General features: G+C 43.0%; 1 protein-coding gene across 2 annotated transcripts in view; it reads right to left on the bottom strand.

The window, feature by feature from the left end:
* Positions 1-25,125, bottom strand: part of UNC5D (unc-5 netrin receptor D) — a 628,812-nt gene that overhangs the window by 60,974 nt on the left and 542,713 nt on the right. For both annotated transcript variants that reach the window (XM_068971067.1, XM_068971066.1), the window contains 3 exons: positions 14,657-14,842; positions 9,852-10,229; positions 3,659-3,743 (listed from right to left, as the gene is read on the bottom strand). In XM_068971067.1, the coding sequence (XP_068827168.1) occupies positions 3,659-3,743; positions 9,852-10,229; positions 14,657-14,842 (649 nt within the window). The remainder of the gene's footprint in view (positions 1-3,658; positions 3,744-9,851; positions 10,230-14,656; positions 14,843-25,125) is intronic.

Below are 25,125 nucleotides of genomic sequence, written 5' to 3' on the forward strand. Positions count from 1 at the left end.
TGAATAAAAGCAGTGAGTCTGAACCCAGGGCTCGGATGCCTGAGCTCACACTCTTAGCCACTGAGCTCAAAAGCCTCTGAACATCATGTCCGCTAAGTTTCAGCACTGATGTACACCTGTTTCCAGCCTTTCTTCCCTCAGCTATAATGTAACAGGAGCAATTTACCACCGTAGATGTCTAAGGAATGTTCAACTTGATCCTGTCTGCTTCTCTTACAGAGCAATTCCAGGGGCTAAGCCTTGTAATGCAGGATCAGAAAGCTGTTAAAGTCTCTGATGTCAAGGAGAGGTGGCATCCTTTAGTCCATGAGCCATGGAATTGGAGTCAGATATCCTGAAGTCAAATCCCAGCTCAGCTGGTAAGTAATACATCCTTGCGAAGCAGCTTCCTTTCTAGGAAACTTCATTTTTTAGATCTTTTTTCTCATCACAAAATCTGTACAAAACCCTCTCTTTTTTGTTACTGGGGAGATTAAATGACTTAAACGCATGTAAGAACACCTTGCAAGTTATACTGAGACAGAGGTGAGTAATTACTTTTCCGAGGATGCAAGGTCTCCTGCTAGCAAACTATTTAATGTGTACCTATATGCGCACAAAGTCAGCAGAGTTTATTTGTGCAGCATTATGACCAACCAAAGGTCCAGACTGATAGAACAGGTTAGAAAAGCTTCAGTAGGATGGTGGTTCAAGTCTGAGAGTATAGACAAAGCAGGGACACTGAGGAGGGAAAGTGACATCATTCTACCTAACAGAAAGTATTGGGTTGGTCGGAAAAATTGTTTGGATTTTCTGGAACATCTGAGTGAAATTTTTGGCTAATTCAATACAATCTTCTCTTGGAAATTTCCCAGGTATGCAAGTAGGATGTTCTAAGAGAGACAGAGCACATTCATTTCAGACAAAGAACCACCTTACTTGAAACTTTCCAAAATGTTAAGTGTATCTATCTGAGCCTATTTGAATATAGGGGTTTGTTGTGAGTCTGTGGTTCACTCCGCACAGCTATATCCCTGGGCATCTGCTAAAGAATTTGCATCTGTGCTATCCGTTACAGTTCCACTAAGTCATCACTCTTCGACACCAGGGATATAACTCAGGAAAGAGTAACAGAATTGTCTCATCAATAGGAGAAGGGAACAGCCTTTAAACACAGAATCAAGATGGTGTTGGGAAGATCCCACTGTCATTTGCTGTGTATGGAGTGACGGGCAGTCAGAAAAATCCAACGCTCACACCTCTGAGCTAAAAGTCAGAGCAGTGGTGTTCCAACTTTAAGAACTTTGCGGAAATGGGTCTCAATCTGAGCTCGAGTTCAGAATGAGAGATGCCATAAGATGAAAACAGGTTTTCAAGTGATCTTACAGAGAAAAGACTAAATAGGTACATCAGCGGTCTCCTGATTAATCACAGGATTAAAAGCAGAACTCAGATCTGAGTAGCCCCCTAGCAAGAATGGAAAAAATGTACCTGAGCTTTAAAAAAAGAGTAAAAGGCATTTACTATTTTCAGTGTTTTTTTTTTTTTTTTTTTTTTTTCAGTATGTAGCTCCTTAAAAAGGAGCAAGAACAGCCAAGGAAGGTAAGTGGGCTGCCGTTTAATGACCAGTCATTTCCTTGAGAGGCAGGAACAGCTGGGAAGGTTTTGGCAAATGCAAATGTATGCTTCCTAAAATTTTACCCCATCCTCTGTTACACGCTCACCTCATAGATGGGACGTTTCGGACGTTGTTTCTATTTCTGTCCATCTTCCTGAAAGGCATCAATGAACTTACACCTTAGCTACAGGTGAATAAACCAAACTGATAAACCTGAAACTTGCAAAGCTTAGCAGGGTGTGATCCCAGGAGGCCAAGTTCATCTTTCAAAGCCTCTGGGCTCCGGCAAATTTTTATGTATTTTTTCCACTTCAGGATGTCCCAAGAGCTAGTTCTCCTATTTTGGAGCCTTTTTATTTAATTCCTTGCATGTTTGATGTCTTTGAACACAATCTAGCACTGCCCTCCTAAGAAGAAGGGTCTAAGAGGTGAGGATTGAGGTGAGTTGTGCATTAGGTGCCTTTGAATTTGTGAAAGGCTCCTGGGCTGGTTCTCAAATAATGTGGTAGAAGAAAGTAGGGATGGGTTTGCGAAGAAAGAGCTGAACACAGGCTCTGTGGACTCATTACCACAAAGGGAACAGGATGCAGAGTGGAGGAGGGTTTGCAAGAGGCCAGGATTTTCAGGCAAGGTTGCCTGGATTCCGCCTCAAACCTGATTTTTGAAGGATGATGCATTTAGTAGCTTATGTGTAATTGACCATGACCTCAGTTTTGAACAGGTAGAGTTGCTTCAATAAATCCATCCAAAAACAAGGCGACTATTCCAGAGAATAGTTCTTAGGTCTGCTTAGTTGAGATTTTTGAATAAAACTTCTGCTTCTTGGTTTCCCTTTTGCCAAGTGCAGATACTTCAACACTGGAATGTTTTCAGGTGCCCAATTAAAGGACATCAGTCTACAGAACTGAGCAAGTAATACAAAAACCCAGCATAGCATGGCTTACCAGCAATTCCTCCCCAAGAGCCAACTAGCAGAGCCTTTTCTTCCATTTTTCTCAAATCCCATAGAGCAGAAAGTGAAAACCACTGGATACTAACAAATCCTATTATGGAGATAGCTATCAAAGTCTGTTCAAACCATCTGTTTCTCTGTTTTTCTTTCATGTGTGTGTGTATTTTTTTTTTTTTGCTAACAACAAAATCTATTCTAAACTAACCAAGATGTTATGACTGAAAATGCCAGAGGTATATAGATCTAGCTGATAAGAGAAATTGCTTTCTAAAGAGGAGTTTGGTTTATCTCATGTGGAGGAGGCAACATTTCTGCAAACACCATAGTTGCACTAGGAAAATAAGCAGCTACTTTCATTAAAAACGTATGAGGCAAGATTTGTATTTGTTCATGTAACTGAATTTAATGCTGCTGAAATTTGTCAGATCTGAAAGCTACTAAAGTGTAGACTATTTTTTTCTTTGAGAAAAATTGCTTAAGAAATTGTCTCTTGGCTATAGGGCAGGTGTTCTGCTGATGCTAAAAGGTCACAGGCAGTTATTCTCTGCATTTTTCATAATGTGTAAAACCAAAGAGTACCCCCAGGAGGATATATTTTTCTTTTGAGAGGAGGGTTCTGTGAGACAGTGACTCTTTGTGGAGAGACCCTACTGATAGTGGTGCTATTGGTAAAGAACCTGCCTGCCAGTGCAGGAGACTTTAGAGACACAGGTTAGATCCATGGGTCGGGAAGATCCCCCTGGGAGGAGGGAAGAGCAACCCACTCCAGTATTCTTGCCTGGAGAATCCCATGGACAGAGGAGCCTGACGGACTGCAGTTCATGGGGACACGAAAGAGTTGGACACGATTCAAGTGACTTGGCGCAGCACAGCTACTGAGACACTGATTTTGGTGTCTGCTATCTAGATGTCGGTGACTTGGGGTAGCAGTCTACAAACGGAAAGCCAACAGGTTTGCAATTGCTTTTTTCCTCTTTACAGTCCAAGGAGCTTACACTCTCACCCACATAGCTCTATGTCACATTATCTTAATAACTTCAGATTTTCTGCAGAAGTTCCATTTTCATACTTAAGATCTTATTAATGTGCCATTCTTCTCTGTCTCTTACCTGGGTTCACCTTGGTTGATAGACATGTAAATTTCCCAGGAATTCTCCTCTGGGATGGCACCGTGTGGTATCAGTAAACTCACCCCTGAAACAGAAAAAGCCAAGAAGTTATTTGTAGATTCTCCAGTTATCCAGAAGCACCTCAGCTGAATAACTTACAGATGCTCTCAAAGATGGACCACCTCACAGCAATTTATAGGAGTTTCACAAAGTACAAAATAATAACAAGATATTGTTTCCTTCAGTGACATATAAAAGGGTATATCTTTCAAGCGTATATTCAGATTTTTACTTAAAGTCATCCTAATGTAAATCGGTACAGCTATTATGGACACTAGTATGGAGGTGCCTCAGAAAACTAAAAAGAGTTATCATAAAATCTAGCAATCTCACTCCTGGGCACATGTCCAGAGAAAATTATAATTCAAAAAGATACCTGCATTCCTATGTTCTCAGCAGCACTATTTACAACAGCCAAGGCATGGAAACAACAAGTGCCCATCAATAGATGAACGGGTAAAGAAGATGTGGGTGTGTGTGTATATGTGTATACACCCTGGAATATTACTCAGCCACAAAAAATGAAATAGTGGCATTTGCAGCAATATGTATAGACCTAGAGATGACCAAGAAAAGTGAGAGAAAGAGAAACATATGATACCACTTATATGTGGAAGCTGCTGCTGCTAAGTCACTTCAGTTGTGTCTGACTCCGTGTGACCCCATAGACGGCAGCCCACCAGGCTCCCTCGCCCCTGGGATTCTCCAGGCAAGAACACTGGAGTGGATTGCCATTTCCTTCTCCAAAGCATGAAAGTGCAAAGTGAAAGTGAAGTCGCTCAGTCATGTCCGATTCTTAGCGACCCCAAGGACTGCAGCCCACCAGGCTCCTCTGTCCATGGGATTTTCCAGGCAAGAGTACTGGAGTCAGGCGCCACTGCCTTCTCCAATGTGGAAACTAATACATGGCAAACAGCAAACAGACTTACAGACACAGAGAACAGACTTGTGGTTGCTAAGGGGGAATGAGGCAGGGAAGGATGATTTGGGATTAACAAATGCAACCTATTATATATGGAATGAATAAATAACAAGGTCATACTATATAGGACAGGGAACTACATTCAATATGCTGGGCTAAGCCATAATGAAAAAGAATGTGTGTGTGTATACATATATCTACACACACGATGCAATCACTTTGCTGTTCAGCAGAACACGAACACTGTAAGTCAACTATATGTCACTAAATAGAAATTTCAAAATTTAAAGCCTTCCTGGCATTGTAAAAAAGTCTCTTATAAGATTAGGTATCCTGACACCCTTCACTATCATACGTATCTGAGACTAAGAATTTCAGTGTTTCAGTTCAGTTCACTCAGTTGTGTCCGACTCTTTGCGCCCCTATGAATCGCATCACGCCAGGCCTCCCTGTCCATCACCAACTTCCGGAGTTCACCCAAACTCATGTGCATCGAGTCGGTGATGCCATCCAGCCATCTCATCCTCTGTCAGTCATCCCCTTCTCCTCCTGCACCTAATCCCTCCCAGCATCAGGGTCTTTTCCAATGAGTCAGCTCTTCATATCAGGTGGCCAAAGTATTGGAGTTTCAGCCTCAGCATCAGTCCTTCTTATGAACACCCAGGACTGGTCTCCTTTAGGATGGACTGGTTGGATCTCCTTGCAGTCCAAGGGACTCTCGAGTCTTCTCCAACATCACAGTTCAACAGCATCGATTCTTCGTGTATCAGTTAGTCAGCTCTAGAATTTAAAAGGTATTTCTCTGCTTTGTTTCTATCCACTCATTTCCTGAAAAGGTATTTAGGATGATAAGTGAGACATTTAACATTTTTGCTAGAGCCTGGTGTGTAGCTGTCTTCTAAAGGGTGCCTCTTAAAGTCAGTTTAGGGAGGTGACTGATGGAGGAGTGTGTTTTGTCAAGAGAACTGAAGGAGGGAAAACTTGTGGATAAGCTTAGGAACTTAAGATGCTGTGTAGCTACTATTTGGCTCCGTATTTCCAAACAGATGCTAGAAAAGATTAAAGGTAACTTAGCCATATTCCTATCAATGTCAAATTGAAAGAAAACTCAGGAGCCTTACTTCAGTAACATCATGTAACGAAGGTTGGGTGGGCATAGGAAAGCACCTCATACCACACTGGGAAATTCCTCTCTTTTCTCCTGAATGCTAGGAAGTTACTATTTCACTTTGGCCAGAAGGGAAGAGTCTAGAGAGGGCAGAGAGTCTCTTTAATGTAGCTTCTTGCTTATAAAATGAAATGAAATAGAGACACAGTTAACATCTTGACGAAGTAAAATCTCAGGGTATCCTTTGAATAATGCAGCACTCACCTTTTCTCCTTTCATTAGAGCTAATGTAATTACACAGGAAGCTTTCAGGCGGCTGCTGCTAAAATTACATCTAGAGATGGCAGACTTTACTGATATCCTTCTGTGTTCCTGTTCACTGCTATAGAATCGAGGAATGGAAGACTCATGGCAAAACAAGTTGTGTGGTTCACATTTATGGAAATTATTCAGTAACATGCTAGGTATCATCAGTATCTTTCACTAAAAATGAGGCCCATTTAAATCTTGCTCACAGCTTTTCAGCTAGGGTATCTATTTATATTCCGGACCCTAATGTCAACAGTAGGAGAACAGTAATTGCCATACTCAGTGGCCTCTGATCAGTCCTCTCCTTTAATTGCCCATCCTTCCTTAAATGTAGCTGCCAAATGAAGTGGGCTCCATTACATCCTTCCCTGCTGGGGAGCAGAAATTATACATGTGATATTCAGTGTGTGCCAACGTCAAACCGAATACACAACCCTACATTCTGTATTGCTAGTTTGACATCACACTTTCTCTCTGTTGCCTCTTTTAGACTACGATGATAAGAGATATTTAGACTTTATTTAGAGATAGAGCACAGAGTGTCACTGTCAAGAAATAATGCCATCTGAGCAATTAACCCAAAAGAGCTCCGCTGTGCTCCCATTTCACATTTTTCTCTATTCCCCGATTGAGGTATAATTCACACACTTAAGTTAAGTTATACAAATTAATGAGTTTTGGGGCAAGTGTATACACTCACATTACCATCACAATCAAGATAGAACATTTCCACTATCACAAAAAGCCCCCTTGCACCCTTTGGTAGTCAGGTTGATCACCAACCCAGACGATCATTTATTTGCTTTCTGACATGTTGATTAGTTTGTCTTTTCTAAATCTTCAAATAAAATCATCCAGTGTGTTTAAAAAAAAAAAAAAAAGCACTAATGGTTTATTGCATCTGTAACATGTGGCCCAATGCCTGGCAGAGAGTAAGCTCTCCGAAAATAAATCATGAATATATGAATGAACAAATAGGATTGAAAACTGTCAGTAAAAAGGAAAGGAAAAAACAAAAAAACAGCCAGGTTTTGAGACATGCAGTTTTCTGCAGATTATCAGGGCCTGACAGTCAGCTCCCAAATCGAATCAAATAAATATGTGTGTGGACTTTTGAGAAAGGGTTGTTTGCAGAGTAGATCATATTGCATTCCTTTCAAGTCAGCTTAATTCCTTGTGTCTAGATTGAAATATTATTCATAATACACCGAAATTCAACCTGAATGTGTAGGATCACTGGAGCTTTAAACGATCCCGTCTTTCCTTCAATCAGAAGTTGTATGATGATCCTTTAAATGTACTTCCCTCCCTCACTTAATTATCTAAAGTGTATGTGGGAACTGAAGATAGTCGAACACCAGAGGCAAAGGTCATGGGAGCTGATGGTGCTGGTGGCAAGTTATAGTTTATGAAGAATGATGGCTCTGTAGGAACTCTTCACACTTGTGGTCCCCTAAAGATGTATCCATTTTCAACAAGTCATTCACAAGTTATTTCTGATTAAAGGATAGACTCTCCCCCAACCTCCACCTATCCTGAGAGCCTTTTGATAGGGCAACAGAACCACCTGAGTTTTTTGGCTCCTATTTTGCATAATAAATGATTTTTGGAGTGTGGGGACTGCAGCCAACCTTTCTCACAAACCACAGCCAGGCACCCCACAATAATTTGGGATGGATAGCATGAGAACAATTTAATTTCTCAGCCTCTCTTCTTTATACTTTAGCTCCCCAGGGCATATTTTACATTTATGTTCTGCAAATAACAGAGCATATGTTTCAATTCCCTGCACTTATTTTTTCTCAAATTCATTCCCAGTGAACAGCTTCAGTCTGGTCTAGGGCTTCTCGTGCAGAGCTCTGAAAACGCCCCTTCACAGAGTTGTTTGGGAATCCTAGATAACGCTACTGGAACTTTGGGTTGTCAACCTAAATGCTTCTCAAGTCAGAAGGGAAGCAAGGCAAAAGCCTATCATCATGATTTCATTTCACATTCTATGATGAATATTAAACAAATACAGGTGATAAATGGATGGATCCTGGTACTCCCTACACACACACAGATGAGGATGGGACCAATCTATTCAACCAGTAACTATTGAGAGCCACCTAAGTGCCAACCACTAGGTAAGAAAGTGGAAATAAAAGTACAGAACCTCAACACGCAAATTCATAATTTTGATGTATGTACATACTTTTCAAAAGGGCAGGTTCTGCATCTTTTCCTTTTCTAGATTCCACGTTTTCAATTACAGATTCTTTTTCTAAGGTGTCACGAAAGAGTCAGACATGACTCAGCAACTAAACAAGAAGTGAAGCCACTCGGTCGTGTGCGACTCTTCGCGACCCCATGGACTGTAGCCTGCCAGTCTCCTCCATCCATGGGATTTTTCCAGGCACTAATAATGGCGTGGGTAACCATTTCCTTCTCCAGGGGATCTTCCCAATCCAGGGATAGAACCCGGGTCTCCCACATCGCAGGCAGACTCCTCAATGTCTGAGCCACCATGGAAGTAAACAAGAAGGGTACCTGGTAAATACGGCCACCTGCTCCCTACACATGGACCTCCTATCCGTCATATCTCACCAGGGGGAGGGCATCATACATACGTAAAAAAAGATTCTAACCACGTCCTACTCATCGGGGAAGATTTAGAGCGCTGGAAATTTAGAATTCAACATCATTATTGGGTCTGCATTGGAGGGCCATTTCCCTGAAATTAAGTTTTTAATGAAGCAAAGGATATAGGAAAACCAATCATCAACTTGGAACAAACGGCAGGCACAAGTCACTAATCTATTTAGAAGGTCAGGCAGTAGAACAGTAGCATCTGACTAGTCCAACTACAGAATTCACTGTACAAGATAAAATGCTTAATATTTTAGATGGGTTTGTTCTACCCTACAGAGAAATCTGCTAAGGCCCTGCTGGTCCCAGCTCAGTGCTATCCAGATCTTTAACAACGATGGCAGATCTGGTCTTTTCCCTTTGCTCTCAGCCACAGTGACGAGTTAGAGCACTCCCTAAATCTTGTTGCTCAGATACTGGGTGGGGAGTGGGGTGGGGGGTGGGTGGGTGGTGCTGGGCATTGCTCTCTTCCTCCATCCCACATCTTAGATGGCAACTCTAAAGACTAATGCATAGGTTGAGTCAAAGTTATCTGGGCTGTACACGTCAAAACAACACGAAAGTCTTCCAACCAAAAGGAAAAAAACACTCTTAAGCACTCTTGAGAACTACATAGCCAAGGATCCGAGCTTGAATTCAAAAGAGCAACCCCAAAGGAACCCTCATCACTGCTCATCATAAAGCAACATGATAGCAAGGGTGATGGATGCTGACTGTATTCATTACGTCAGTTACTGAGGAAGTTTTGAGGGTCATTTCACTCATCTATCAACTTGTTTGTAAACCATGCTTCACTATAAACACGGTATTTGGCAGTCATATGAAAGAATGTTTTCAGTGCTTCCTGAACATGTTCTAGGAAATATATTTCAAGGGACTTAAACTCTAGGGACCACCCGAACCTTCTGAGCCAGCATAGCTGTCGGCCCTAACAGGGCATCTGATGGAGTGTACGGTCCATGCTAAGATGCAGATGGCAGAGTGTAATGTCAGCGCTGCTTCTGGTTTGCTGTGTAAATCAAGCCAACTTCCGGAGCTATGGTGGTGTTCACTCTGACACTGGAAGAGTCAACATCTTAAAAATGGACCTTACGGGACATCATCATGTAAATATAATATGTTCAAACAAACGCTAGAAGATACACAAACGCACACTTACCACCCACCTGTATTTGGCATTACTAAGCGTCCTCCCAAATGGCCAAAGACACCCGTGGTCCTCAGCTCGGTCCGTGTAGGGAGTGATGACAGGTTCTGGATGTAGGGCGTCTTATTTCTGGCATGCACTGTCGTGAAGCTGCGGTTGTTTCCGTGGGGGAAAGTCCCGGAATGATTCTTGCCGTGGTACTCGGCTCGCTCGGACACTCCCAGGGAGACCATGAACGAGCTCTGCACTTTGACTTTGATGTCCGACAAAGGGTTAAAGAGTGAGGACTCCGTCATGAGCTCCTTGTCCAGGGGGTCCTGGAGACAGATGGGCCCACTGTACGTTCGGCTCACTGTGAGGTCTGGCTGCATGGAGGGGTTCAAGAGCAGGGAGTTACCTGGGCAGAGAAGATAGATCTGTCACTCAGAAGCTGAAAAGCATCATAGTTCACATCTGCTTCTACAAACTACGCAGCGCATGCTCCCCAGCTGCCCAGGTCACGGCTGACCCCTCAGACCCACCCTGGGCATCTTAGGTATCTCTAACAGGCTGATCAGTAGTGTCCAGAGCCTCGGAAGCAGGAGCTCTGGCTTTTGCAGTCAATATTTCCTGAATGCTGCCGATCTAACTCATCCTTTTCTCGAGTTCTTTATGTGCTATCTTTTCAAAACAAGTATTTCTGGCACTCCACCAGGCAACTTACTCAGGTATGATTGTTTACGGGATTATTTTAATTGGCAAAGAGGAGCTTCTAAAAAAATAGGAAAGAAAGATGTTTTGCAATCCAGTTTGGAGCAAAAATAACATCTGTTCAGTTTAAATGGCAAAGAGATGACACAGCATGGTGACGAGGTGGTGGTGTTTATAACCGAGGTGGCGTGGGTGCCAGCACGTCTCCCGTGCAATTCTGGGCAGTTTCTGGGGGAGAAAATGTTGTGTCCTCAGAGCAAAAGGGTCAGGGGGCTTCACGAGCCGCTCCATGTCTGAGCAGCCAATTCATTCTAATAACATGAATGTCACTCTGAGAGGCACAGAGGATCCCAGCTTCCACAAGGGGAGCAGCTGAGAATGGCTTCTTTCTGACTCAAAACAAATGGAGAAAAACAATCCTTAGAAAAACATGAGAAATTGGACTTTCTCATCGGCTGGGACATAACCATTTTTTTTTCTATGCCCAAATATTAAAAAGAAATGCTGTGATATTTTCTTGTGATGAAGTAATCTCATTTATTAGTAAATAACAAAATAACCCTCAGTTCCAAACTTCCTGCCCATATCAGTCCATCAATGTGACATCTCAAATTGAAACCCAAAACACATTAAACCATTTTCCTTTGGGGCCTGACAAAAATGTTCCACATGTGATATTTTGGAAAATGTTGCAATTTCAGACCATATCCTATTAGCTTCTATTGTTTTTCCATTTTCATAATTTGTAACAACACCAGCAGGAAATCTATAACCCTGACTTTCCTCACCTCTTTGTTCTGACGCTCTAAGAATCCCAAATCACAGAGGAGCAGGTTCAAAATGAGATGAAATACCTTATAGATGTAAAAGCACCTTGATGAGGCATTTTTCCATGTTTGAGGATCTTTTTATATTATAAGGAGCTGAGCTTTATAACAGAACTGCACTGAACTCTACAGATACCAGCCTTACTCTGGGTTATGAAGCAAGAAGCAGGGTGGAAGAACCATCTCACATCTGAAAAGTTTGGAGCAGGGGTTTCCATTGGTACCTGAAAAAGCATCTCTCTTGGTCTCAGGGCTGTTTTCTCTCAAGCCCTCACCTTCTAACGTTTAATTTCTGGGTACTGTTAGAAGACCCTGCTATCTTATTGTCAAGTCAAGAAGCAAAAACATTTCTTAGAGTTAGACTTAAGTCTCAATTGCCTATCACTATACACACACACATATGTGTATGTTTGCATATATGTATTTACGTGAAAAATACACACACACACACACATATACACATATAAAGTTGGTGGCCAACTTGATTTAAGTCTGATTGAAGATAATCCCCCAGCGACCGCAAGTTTCTCTTTGGATGTCCTTTTCAAGGCCCTGGTCTACTCTATGTATGACATTCTATTAAGTCTCACTGTTCACCCTGCTGGCTCTCCAATCATATTTGCTCAAGAAGGGATGTCATGAAGACAAGAGCATCCATGTAAGGCAGAGCCTCACCGTGAATACAGGGGAGAGCAGAATTTGGATAAGGGGCTTCTGTTGGTATCACTAGTTTTGTGAGTTCTTGGTCAAAGAAAATGGTAAAAATAAATTTGGAAAGGCTACATACTCTCTGAGAGATTCACAGTATAAGATTCCTACATTCTGAGATGCCTCATGGTAATGAGATGTCTCAGCCTATCCAAGTCAGCCTTCCCCAGATGTTCAGATCAGGGAACCGCCCCTCTCACCCACCGCCTGCTGCTCTGTGGAACTCACTGGTGTTCTCTGTCAAGGTATGAGGAGACAGCCAGCTTCTAGAAGGATGCTTGCTACACTGACTGAGTACCTTACTTAAACCAAGGTATTATAAGCCATGTTATTCCAGGTGGTTTCACCCTCACAAGGCCCCCCGAGATAGATGTTAGTATGTCCATTTTACAGCTGTAAAAATTGAGACAGACAGAATAATTGATTTACTAGGTTTTACAGCAATTTTGGATTCAAATCTGACTTCAGAGCCTCTGAATTTACACACAAAGCTGCCACCCATACTACTGTGTATTCTGTTTTTAACTGGTAAGGTCTGAGACAGTGATATCTTATGATTTGATGGAGATATAGTTTTAGTTTCTTACACAGTTGCAAGACTAGTTCATTGGGTGAAGTGAAGTGAAGCCGCTCAGTTGTGTCTGACTATTTGCGACACCATGGACTGTAGCCTACCAGTCTCCTTAGTCCATGGAATTTTCCAGGCAAGAGTACTGGAGAGGGTTGCCATTTCCTTCTCCAGGGGATCTTCCCAACCCAGGGATCGAAACTGGGTCTCCTGCACTGCAGGGAGATGCTTTACCGTCTGAGCCACCAGTTCATTGCATGTACTTCTAATTAAATCATATATACTGGAACTTCCCTGGTGGCTCAGTGGTAAAGAATCTGCCTGCCAATGCAGGAGACACCAGTCTGATCCCTGGTCTGGGAAAATCCCACATGTTTTAGAACAATTAGGCCTGTGCGCCGTAACTACTGTCTGTGCTCTAGAGCCCGGGCGCTGCAGTTACTGAAGCTGGAAGACCCTAGAGCCCATGCTCTGCCACAAGAGAAGCCACCGCAGTGAGAAGCTTGGGCACTGCAACTTGAGAATAGCCCCCACTTGCCACAACTAGAAGAAAAGTCTGCACACTGCAGTGACAACCCAGCACAGCCAAAATAAGTCACATGTACTAAGTCACATAAGCTTAGGTCATTGAGGTGACATGTTTTTATCTGAGATCAACCAGACTTAGACCAGAAGCCAAGGTGCCAGAACGTGAAAGTGTTAGTTGCTCAGTCATATCTGACTCTTGGGATCCCATTCACTGTAGCCCCCCCAGGCTCCTCTGTCCATGAGATTCCCCAGCCAAGAATACTGGAGTGGGTTGCTGTGCCCTTCTCCAGGGGATCTTCCCAATCCAGGGATCGAAACTGGGTCCCCCACATAGAAGGTAGATTCTTTACCATCTGAGCCACAAGGTGTCAGAAGTGAGTGGTAAGCAGTCAAGTTGCTTGTATCTCCCACCATCTCCCCATTCTAGCCTGCTTGGGTTTCCACTGCACCATCCTGTCCCTACTCCACCACTGCCAAGCAGTAAGAGTTCTTGTCCTGTACTGTAGGACAAGTACTTTAAGCAATAAACAGAAATGAAAGTGACAATATTGACCACAAGGGTCAAAGTAGAAAACTTCATCTATGGAAATAAGACAGTTCCATTTTTTCTAAAATAAAAGCCATTTATGTCTCACGTCCAACTCCCAATCAGGAACAGAGTTAGTTGGTAGAAGAAAATCAAACGACTCTTCTGTTTTAAAAATGAAATGCTGCTATTGTTTGACATGATGAAATTTCCTTCCCCTACAACAGAAGACTGCTTCAAGGTGGCAAAGGCGGAGAGTCATTTAGGCTGAGAATTTCATTTCTCCTCTGGTTAACTAGCCCATCATACATCCTCTAAAATCCTTTTACTTATTTAAAACAGAAATAACTCCACTGAATAAAACAACTCCATCTAATAAATAGTGTAATAAATATGCCTGATAGAGTCATTGGTTCGTAGCTTTGAATAATCAATATTTTAGTTAACTAAACATACATTCCCAAAGCAGGCTGGTTAAAATAGAAAGCTGGGTGACCTGAGACTCTGACTACATATCAAAGATGGACACGCCATATTTGAAATGTGGGTAATGGTAAACTGAGCAGCTTCCCTGGTGACTCAGTGGTAAAGCATTTGCCTGCAGTGCAGGAGACTCAGGTTCAATCCCTGGGTTGGAAAGATCCCCTAGAGAAGGAAATGTTAACCCACTCCTGTATTCTGGCCTGGGAAATCTCATGGACAGAGGAGCCTGGTGGGGTACAGTCTGCAGGGTGGCAAAAGAGACATGATTGAGTGACTAAACAAAAATAGTAAATTGAGACTCATTGGTCCTCATGGCAGCCAAGAACTCAGACAGACTCCTCCATCAAACCTGGCATCCTAAGGTGTGAAGACAATTCTGGAGCAGCTCCCAGTGCCAAGAGCCACCCTCACACAGGACCAAAGAGCATGAGGGTCCTGCATGAGTGTCGTCTACGGCCCTGAGGACACGCTGTTGGGGGCCCTACGCTGCTGACCTTGACGGACTGTTTTGAAGTTGAAGGTCTGGAAGCCACCTGTCAATGCAGAAGAGTCGATGACGTCCACACCATAGTCACTCTGGCTGCGTCTGTACAGGGTGATGCCGATAACCAGGACTGCAACGGCCACAACCGCGGCACCCAAGCCTGAGTACAAAGCGATGTCACTGGCATTCTCGATGCCTGAAAGACACAAAAGCAATCCTCAATGGCCAACATGGGAACGACGTCAAAGAGCCACCCCAGGACACAGAATGAAATACTACCGGAATTTTTGGAGCTACGGATCAGGCAAAATGACAGATGTGGCTAGTCACGAGTTGGACTCTCCAACAATAATCAGAAGACCTTGTATAAATCAAAGGGATGTGAGTTAAATAACTTAACTGCATTAAGGTAGCTTACCACATAATGGAGTCTGCAACAGAAGCAATTTTGCAAAGGATATAAGAGTTTTCAAGGAAAAACAGGCAACTGCTTAATTTGCTTGTTTTAGGAAGTCTTATTGCCCTGCAAAGTTTTTTTTTAATATATATATATATTTTATTTTTGTTGGAAGACATGAGACCCACGTACAATGACAAAATATGGGTGAACCGCTCTGCTTGTCTATGGCCTGGGCGCATGCATTCACAGAGAGCATTCTCAGGTGAAAAGGTAACGCATGGTCTATGAGTCAAGAGACCAGAGCTCAGGAGTATGAACTTGAGCTTTGGCCCACGTCACTCAGTTCATCAGAATGCTGACAGGCATCAGGGTATTTACGATCATTATGAGCGACTTTCTGCTGTGAGATATGAAAAGCACTTGGTCCCAGGCACTCATGTCCATGGTAAATGTTTCCTGGCACCAACTGAATGCTTGACTCTAGAAGTTTGTTTCTGTGGACGAGGACTGGTCTCTAAGAGGGCACATGCTGTTTCTCCCATACCTCTCCTACTCCATCCTATTGAATGCATGGGCAAAGCAAAAATAAAAGCGTTAGTTTGAAATTTAGATGGTGGGTGTCTCCCCACCCCCCAAGATAACACTGCTTTCCAACCCTTTGGCTAGAGGTCCTCGGGGTATGGTTGATTCCCGAGGAGCCTCAGAATGGCTAGTGCAATTCCACATGACATCTACCCAAGAACATGTAAGTCTTGAAGTGTGTTAACAATGGAAGGTGGCAAGTATTCACTACATAACTGATCTCCTTACAGATTATGTGGTAGGCATACTAAACAGGTCCAAAAGTAATTACTCTGTCACCCCTGCTGGGTTTAGCAGATGAAATAAACCCATCATATATTTACCTTGTAATTGCACAGCACTTAGGCTGTGCTCACCGCACCCTAATATGGTACTTATGTTATCAAGTGAGGAAGACTAACCACACGACTAAATTTATTTTCAACAAAGTTAGTGGACTATAAAATAAGGTGCCGCCAAATGAAAGCAGGAACAAGGAAATCAAGCAGAACCAGTTCAGTAATAGGGCGGCCAACACAGAAAAATAATTCACGGGGGAGAAAAACAGTCATCTCAAGAACAGTATCGGAAAGGTCAGAGGGTGATCAGATGCTTTTCCTAACAGCAACCTGGGAGGTGTTGAGAAACACTGTGATCTAGGCTTTAGTTCCACTTCATGGTGGTCCAAATGGGGGAGGGCTAGGGATGGTGGGGTATCAGTGGTGGTCTTCCCCAGCCCCCCAGAACCACAGGGTGAAGACTGATGCCACTGCCAAAGTTCCAGTGTCCACCTGGGTCACACGGGGAGAAAGAAGGGGAGTCATCACCCCTTTCAGTCTCACCCTCCCTCTACTCAATTAAGTTTCTTGGAGGGAATCATTAGAGAAGAGAGAAGACGCAAAACACAACAGGTGTGGCAAGCCAGGGTACCAGGAGCAGGGAGAGAACTGGACTGAACCCAGTGAGCCTTCCCCCTTCTTTCCTCCAGGTCCTTGGGCGCTGCTCACAGATGGCACCATCATCTTAAAAGGTCTATCTGGGGAGAGTACACCTGCTCGGCAACTAGAGAAAGAGCCTGGCAGTGTCCTGAATGCAGCTGCCCTGTCACTGAGCTGGCAAAGCAGACGCAAAGACATCTTTAGCTTCCCAGGTACTAAAATAGGAAGGACCAGAAGCCAGAGGATGACCAGCATAAAAGTACTTCTGCTGAAAATGGATATCACTGGACGTGAAATCCTGACACAAAACTCAGTAGAAAGAACAAGCTGGCTTTGTTCCCCTGGATTCCTATCTTGGTGTTTCTGGCGTCCACCCTCTTGCTACCCAGGTAACCGGAATTCTCCGTTCTCAAGATACAAGTTCTGTTTTAGGAAAGGACTCTCTGCCTTTAGATGAAGGTATCAACGTCAAATATAGCTCATTGTGCTTGCTCTTCCAGGAATATGTGCAGAACCTCTGAATAACCTCTTAATACTGAATTATAGAATTTTTAGACATGAATATGGGGACTTTGGGGCTAGGATAGGGAAAGAAGGGAGAGAGACTCATACAGGGATCACTGCTTCCCTAGGAGGCTCACCCTAGCACCTGGTGGGACAGTTTGACCTAGATTCAGAAGTCCATGGGATTCATTTTTACAAGAACAATCTGTCCTGGGAATTTGGTTTCTACATCTAATGATCCCATTCAACATACACTTGTGGCAGGTCAACCGCTCAGTGGAAATGAAGACATATGGGTGAATTAACGCATGGTCCATATTCTCTGTTGTTTCTTGTCTAAAAGACAAGGCTGTGATGGGACCCTGGTATCCAAGTGCAGCGACAGAGGCAGACACGAGTCCTCAAGGCCTCATCAGTCATCCTTAGAGCTCAGTCTTCTAAAGCTGGGTCATCTACTTCCTTCTTCTTCCTCTTTTTCTCTTCTCTATTTACCTGCTTTCATTTCATCTTATTCTTTTTTTCCCCCCTCCTGCACCATTTGCTAATCTTTTTTCTCCAGGACAGTAGAGTAGGTTTCCCTGTAAGGATTCCTGTGTCTTACAAATGTAATTGATTCTCTTTTCATGTGTGTCTAGGACCGGCCCCAGGAGAACCTGAGGCTTAGGCTTGATGTCTGTGTCTGGGAGCACACGGGCACTTGGAGGGGTGCCACAGCAGAACCACTCCACGTGTGTATGTGTGCTCACACTCAGCTCTCATTGGAAGAACATCAGCAGTCCCTGCTTCCACCTGCTAGCCAAAGGCCCTGTGCCCCTTTCAGATTATAAGGACGGGTCTTTGTCATATATCCCCCATCCTTCTAGGCCCTACCCACCTCTGTCTACCCATCTATCGGTGCAGGGCCCCCTCCTCTAAGCCAGCTGGACTGTGCCTTGGCTAGTCCACCAACCCTGCCAACCCCTGGTCCTCTAAACTCTGACATCACTTAGGGTTCCTAGAACTCTTTTTGGATCTTTTGATGGTTAATGACCTGAATGCCAAGGCATCCTACCTGCTTGACGTTCGGCCCAAGCACTTCTCTGTCATTTCCCCCGGAAATGTGTGAGTCATCCTGTGCAACTATTTGTTGATTACTCCCTGGACTCAGACTAGCCTGAGGGAGACTGTAGATCCCCTGCCACAGAGACCTCCTTTTCCTTACAGATACACACACATATTTACATCTGTCTGCTCACTCTTGCATCTGGGGCTGGTTTGTTTTCTCCAACTCATTCTGAACAAAAAGCTTTGATCAGGCTATTCTGCCTTTGTGGGCATAGGGTGTTTCCCCCCCCCCCCACCCCCCGATTTCTGTTATACATATCAATGTGTGATTGATGTCTTTCCTGGGTTTCCACCCCTGTTTCCTCTCTCTAAGCACTGTGAAAGCTTTAGGCCAAGTTCAGAAGGACGCAACATGTGGTATAAAAGCAAAAATATAAACGATGGGGAAATATCTTATATTGCAAATTAGTCAGAAACTACAGAGGGATCTGTTCATTGCTGGAAGGAGTGTGAAATATCTACAGAGAAAGGCTGCAAAGATTAGTAGTTGGAAACTAGGACCCTGGAAAGGAAATGTTTATGGGTTCATTTGGCCTGGAGAAAAGAGAACTATAAAGTGGCTTGTGGGGATCCTTAATGCATAAAGCGTGGTTCTAAAAAGAAGCTCACAGTAGGTGCCCAATGAACCTACATTTATGATGAAGCCAGTAACCAGCTCGTCACCCACTCTAACAAGGGCTGAAAAGGAGGACCCGGCCTTTTATTATAGCAATTGGGACTCTGTTAGATATTAAAATGACCTTTTCTACAAGGAGGGTTGTTAAAGAAAAAACAACTGTGCTGCATTTCTGAGGAAGCTTGTGAAATCTCCTTTAGAGTTTCTCAAAACCAGCATGACTTGACAACAGTCTGCAGTTATTATATTTTTGGTCAAAGCTGGTGAGAAAGGCTAAGTGACTTTTCAAAGTCCTTTAGAACTCCAGAGTTCAAGGACTAGGTATTCACAAGCTCCTGTCCTTATAAATTATAATCATACCTAGTCATTCATAGTGACTTATGTAGCCCAAGGACTAAATTTAAGGGCTGTGTATTTAGTTTGCCTTCCTCTCTTTACAGGACTCTCATTTGGAAGACATATTAATGCCACTTATTCATGGACATTTAGCTCAATTCCCACATTATGAGTTTAAGTATCAGATTAGAATCTATTTTATAGGATTAGATAGCTACACAAACTGAATAAAGGAGCACAACAAAATGCCTTTCAAAACATACAGTTAGAGAATTTGGGACTGGCATGCACATGTGGCTAGATTTGAAACGGGCCAACAAAGATCTAGCGTGCAGCACGGCAAACTGCTCAATGTCATGTTAACAACCGACATGAGGAAAGAATTTGAAAAGAACAGATACATGCATATGGATAACTGAGTCACTTTCTGTACACCTGAAACTGTCACAGTGTCGTTAATCAACTACGCAGCAATATAAAAGAAAAAGTCAAGAAAAACACATTCTCTTTTTATCTTATTGGATACTGTAGAATGACCACTGCTCTTGTTTTAGGAGGAAAAAAAACTCAGCAACTTGACTTGATGTATATAAGGCAGTGAATTACCAAGGAATTCACACAACAGAGCTTCACAAAGAGAAGGCTGGGAGAGAGAAAATGAATGGAAGACAGAAGAATTAGCTGCTCCACTGGACTCCCAGGAAGCAGCAGTCTCTAGGCCAACCCCTCCTCATCCTGGCCCAGAGGTACAGACAGGGCTGTAAACACGGAGGGGTGTGCCAAAACATTTAACTGCACGCTAGCACGTAACAGAAGTTCTTGTTTGAACTGTTCATACTTGTCATGAGAAACCACATTCCCTGAAAAAAGCATCAGAAAATAACTTTAAAGTGGTCAGCTCTGGTCAACGGTGAGCAGTTCTGATGATACTTGCATTGCCTGGAATCTCACAATCCTGTCGCCAGTCAGCATCTCGGTTTTTCCACCTTGCCACCCTCCAAAAGCTCCTTGTTGTCATTAACAAGGACAGCAGCACATTCTTCAGGCACTGTCCTAGTCTTTTATTTACACGGATTAACTCATTTTAATCCTTCCAACAAACTTGTAAAAAGGTGCCAATTTAAATATCGAAACTGAGGCCAGAAAATCACTTGTCTTGCCCAAAGCCTCGTGACGGTTAAGTAGCAGAGCTGGGATTCAATCCAAGGCAGCTTGACTCCGGCTCATTGCCTGTCCAGCTGTGAACCTCTGCCCTGGTCACACTGCCTGATACTGAAACCGCGCACAAGCCCCCATGTCCTTGTCTTCTGCAGTAAGAGGCTGATTCAGAAGTTAACGACTGGGAAACGTGAAGACATTAATGACTGGGAAACGTGAAGATACAAAAAATGGCTGCTGGGCTGGGCAACTGAAAACTACTTAGACTCTCAATTTGCCACCTGGCAGAATCGCTGAACTACATTTTCCCTAACAGGTACATATAAACACTTGACGTGCAGGAAGCAGGCCTCCACCAGATGAAAACTGCTGACCACAAGAACACAGGTCCAAGACCAGTTGGAACCATCAAGCTGATGATGCTGTTTCCTTCTCACCTCACCACCAATCAGAAGAATGTCCATGAGCTGATCACGTCCTCTGTGAACCATGACTATACTTAACTCCTCACTCCCCTCTCCAGGGCAGGGCATGCAGACTTGAAGGCATTAGCCCACTGTGGCCCCCTTTGCCTGACAAAGCAATAAAGCGTTTTCTTTCTATTTCACCCAAAACCCTGTCTCCGAGATGTAATTCAGCACCAGCGTACAGTAAGTCCCTTACATATGAGCCTTCCAGATGTGAAATTTCAAAGATGCAAATGTGCCCCGTTTGCTAGCTATTGTACTGTATTACTGTAACAGTACTTTCTAAGGTACTATACTGTAAGATTTTTTTAAAAAGTTCTCTATTTTTTGTGCTTGTTTTTTATGTACTATTTGTGTGAAAAGTATTATAAGCCTATTACAGTAGAGTATTATATAGCCGATTGTATTAGCTGGGTACCTAGGCTAACTTTCTCAGACTTACAAAAAGAGTGGACTTACGGACGTACTCTTGGAACAGAACTCGTTCATATGTGGGGGACTTACTGTACGGAGGCTGAAAATTTCACTAACGAAACCTCTTGATGGCAAGGGTAACCCAGTAATGGAGCACTAAGCTTGTGCCTGCTTCCCTGAGAACTGCAGGTGTGATCATATTCTCAGGCTCACGATCAAATCTATTTGCCGTAGAAGTATTCTATTTCTTCTTTTACAGATGACGGCACAGGTTCAGATAGGGTAGAGGCTTCTTCATGAGAAAATGGCAAAGGTAGGGTTTGGACACCCATCTGTCTTCACTCCCCAGTGGTCTAACCATCACAGGATGGCCTCCTCACCTCTCCTCCCTGCACTGGCTCGACTATCCCTGCTGGACGAACCCACCAACTAGACTGGTGGGTATCATCAATAACCCAGTGCTCTGCAAACCCACCTGGGCCTTCTTTGCAGCCTAACAGTTATTGTATTCATGTCCCATGACCAAGAACGACTTTTCATCAACACAGTTACTCTGAACTTCGTTTACTTTTTTCATCACAGAGGTGATCTCACTGCCCGCTTTTCCATGTGAGTCCCCTTCCCTCCAGCACACACACACACTCTCTCCTGCAACTCAAAATTCCTCTGCTCCGTCCTGTGCTTTCCTTTCCCTGTTCCCTGAACAGCTGCTGCTCCTCTGTGTCAGGCCGGCTCTGATCCGCCCTCTCCTGCCTCTGCAGGGACCTGGCCTCATTCATTATTCCCTTTCGGTCTCGCATCTTTCAACTTTGCCTCCACACCTGCGCCTTGCCTTCTGCCTCCAAACACGGCCTGGTCTCCCTAATCACCTCTACCCCAATCCTTCTCCTGACTTACTCCCTGATAGATCTCTGAAAGAGGCAGTCTTTTTTCATATCCATGAAATGCTAAGCTCTTTGTTGAAAAGAATTATAAAAGGCATTTTTAAAACATTAAACCTTTCTTGATCATAATTTCCCTAATCAGTTAACCTCTATCCCTGTTGAAATAAAAGAATAAATAGAAAACACACACAGGATGAGGAAGTACTTTAGGAACTATAAAACGTTACACTACACCAAGAAAAAAATTCATCCTTCAACTAAGCCAGACAGATATGGCTTCAAGTAAGCCAACATATATGATATTGCCTACATGTGGAATAAAGCATGATACAAATGAATGTATATAAAAAATAGACCCGTAGACACAGAAAACAAACTTATGGTTATGAAAGGGGAAAAGGGAGGGGATGAGATAAATTAGGCATTTGGGATTAACAGATACACAGTACTATATATAAAATAGATAACCAACAAGGACCTATGGTTTAGCACAGGGAACTATACTCAATATTTTGTAATAACCTATAAGGGAAAAGAATCTGAAAAACAAAAGACAGACATATATATATATATATATATATGTGAATCACTTTGCTGTGCACCTGAAACTAACATAACATTGTAAATGAATTATACTCAATAAAAAAAATACACAAAATTAAAAAAAATAAATAAAAGTAACCACTGTTGATAGTGTATTTGGGATCTTTCAGGAAAAAAATTGTAAATTTCCATTTTTTTTTTTACTATCCTTACTCTAAAAGTTATATAATCATTATTATATTTCCATATGATTTCCTTTACTACATTGCTTTTTTCCTCCCATTGTGTACAATATCTTGTAGATCATTCCTATCAGAACGTACAGACATGCTTTACTTCTTTTTACATGGGCTCAGCCCACTGCCAGGCTCTATCATGATTTACCTTGTTCACTGTTTCTATACATTTCATTGCTCTTTTATGCTATTAAATTCTGACTTTTGCCCAAACCCCTGTTTCCTCCTGAAGACTGTTCACAACCACTCCATCAGACAGTGCTAACTACTACTTTGATGCCCAACAGTCGTAAATCAGGATCTCCTGCCTCGTCTGTCTGAAGTCATCATCCTCCTGCTCAATGGATAAAACCACCGCACCACTGTGCATTGTGCTAACATCTCAAATTTGTCATCTGTTTTACAAGGTCACCATTCTTATCTCTTCAAGTGTTTTCTTGAATTCCCCTTTTCTAGTAATGACATCATCAGAGATCAGGCTTGAGCCTGAAGAGTCACCTTTCCTTTTCTGCCCATCGACCCCTTCCCCAAATGACTCACACAGCTTACTGAAACATCCCCAGTGCCTCTCACATCTCAGTTTTGATAGCAGGCACCCACATGGCACAGCCTCACCTAGCCTGGAACCTAGGCCCCAGTCTTTACTCATTCTGAACTGTTATACGTGTGGCTTACTCTCCCCAAACACAGTTCTGGTCCTGCCACTTCAAAACCTATCAATGACTCTTGAGTAGGCATCGAGTTCACTCTAATAGGGGTTTCCCTTTCGGCTCAAGATACTTTCTGCTCTGCCCCATCCTAAGTTTTAACTGTTTTTGCTCATTTCTCCTCTATATGGACCCTCCAACTTCTGCTTCATTGGCTGTACTAAAGCCTTTGATTGTGTGGATCACAACCAACTGTGGGAAATTCTTAGAGGTGGGAAATTCTTAGAGATGGGAATACCAGGCCACCTTACCTGCTTCCTGAGAAACCTATGCCAGTCAAGAAGCAACAGTCAGAACTGGACATGGAAGAATGGACTGGTTCAAACTGGGAAAGGAGTATGCCAAGGCTGCATATTGTCACACTGCTTATTTAACTTCTATACAGAGTACATTATGTGAAATGCAAGGCAGGATAACGCACAAGCTGGAATCAAGATTGCAGGGAGAAATATCAATAACCTCAGATACACAGATGACACCTCCCTCACGGCAGAAAGCGAAGAGGAACTAAAGAGCCTCTTGATGAAGGTGAAAGAGAAGAGTGAAAAAGCTGGCTTAAAATTCAACGTTCAAAAAGCAAAGATCATGGCATCCGGTCCCATCACTTGATGATGACTACATGGGGAAACAATGGAAACAGTGATAGATCTTCTTGGACTCCAAAATCACTGTGGATGGTGATGGCAGCCATGAAATTAAAAGACTCCTGCTCCTTGGAAGGAAAGTTATGACAAATCTAGGCAGTGTGTTAAAAAGCAAAGACATTACTTGGTTGACAAAGGTCTGTATAGTCAAACCTATGGTTCTTCTAGTAGTCATGTATGGATGTGAGAGCTGAACCATAAAGAAGGCTGAGCGCCAAAAAATTGGTGCTTTCAAACTATGGTGCTGGAGAAGACTCTTGAGAGTCCCTTGGACAGCAAGGAGGTCAAACCAGTCAATCTTAAAGGAAATCAACCCTAGATATTTATTGGAAGGACTGATCTGGAAGCTCCATTATTTTTGCCACCTGATGTGAACAGCCATCTCACTGGGAAAGACCCTGATGCTGGGAAAGATTGAAGGCAGGAGGAGAACAGGGTGACAGAGGATGAGATGGTTGGATGGCATCACCGACTCAATGGACATGAGTTTGAGCAAGCTCTGAAGACAGTGAAGGACAGGGAAGCCTGGCTTGCTGCAGTCCATGGGGTCTCAAAGAGTCAGACACGACAGAGCAACCTCACTGGTTCACTGGAAGCAACTGAACAGCAACATGGACCCTACTTTTTAGGTGAATCCGATTATAGATCTAACTCAAAGATATTATGGGTTCAGTTTCAGACCACTGCAAAGAGCAACTCTCATAATGCAGACAGGCACAGCTTGCTTGGTTTTCTGGTGCATATAGAAGTTATGTTTATACTATACTATAGTCTGTTAAGTGTGCAATAGTATTTATCTAAATGAAACAATGGCTATACCTTAACTAGAAAATACTTTATTGCCAAAAAATTGGTAGCCATCCTCTGACAATGCAGAGCTGCCACAAATCCCAACTTGTTAAATTAAAAAAAAAAAAAAAAGCAGTATCTACAAAGTACAGTGATGACTGCCCAGATTCATTTTCTT

This window comes from Capricornis sumatraensis, chromosome 4 (genome assembly GCF_032405125.1).
Source record: "Capricornis sumatraensis isolate serow.1 chromosome 4, serow.2, whole genome shotgun sequence".
Lineage (NCBI taxonomy): Eukaryota > Metazoa > Chordata > Mammalia > Artiodactyla > Bovidae > Capricornis > Capricornis sumatraensis.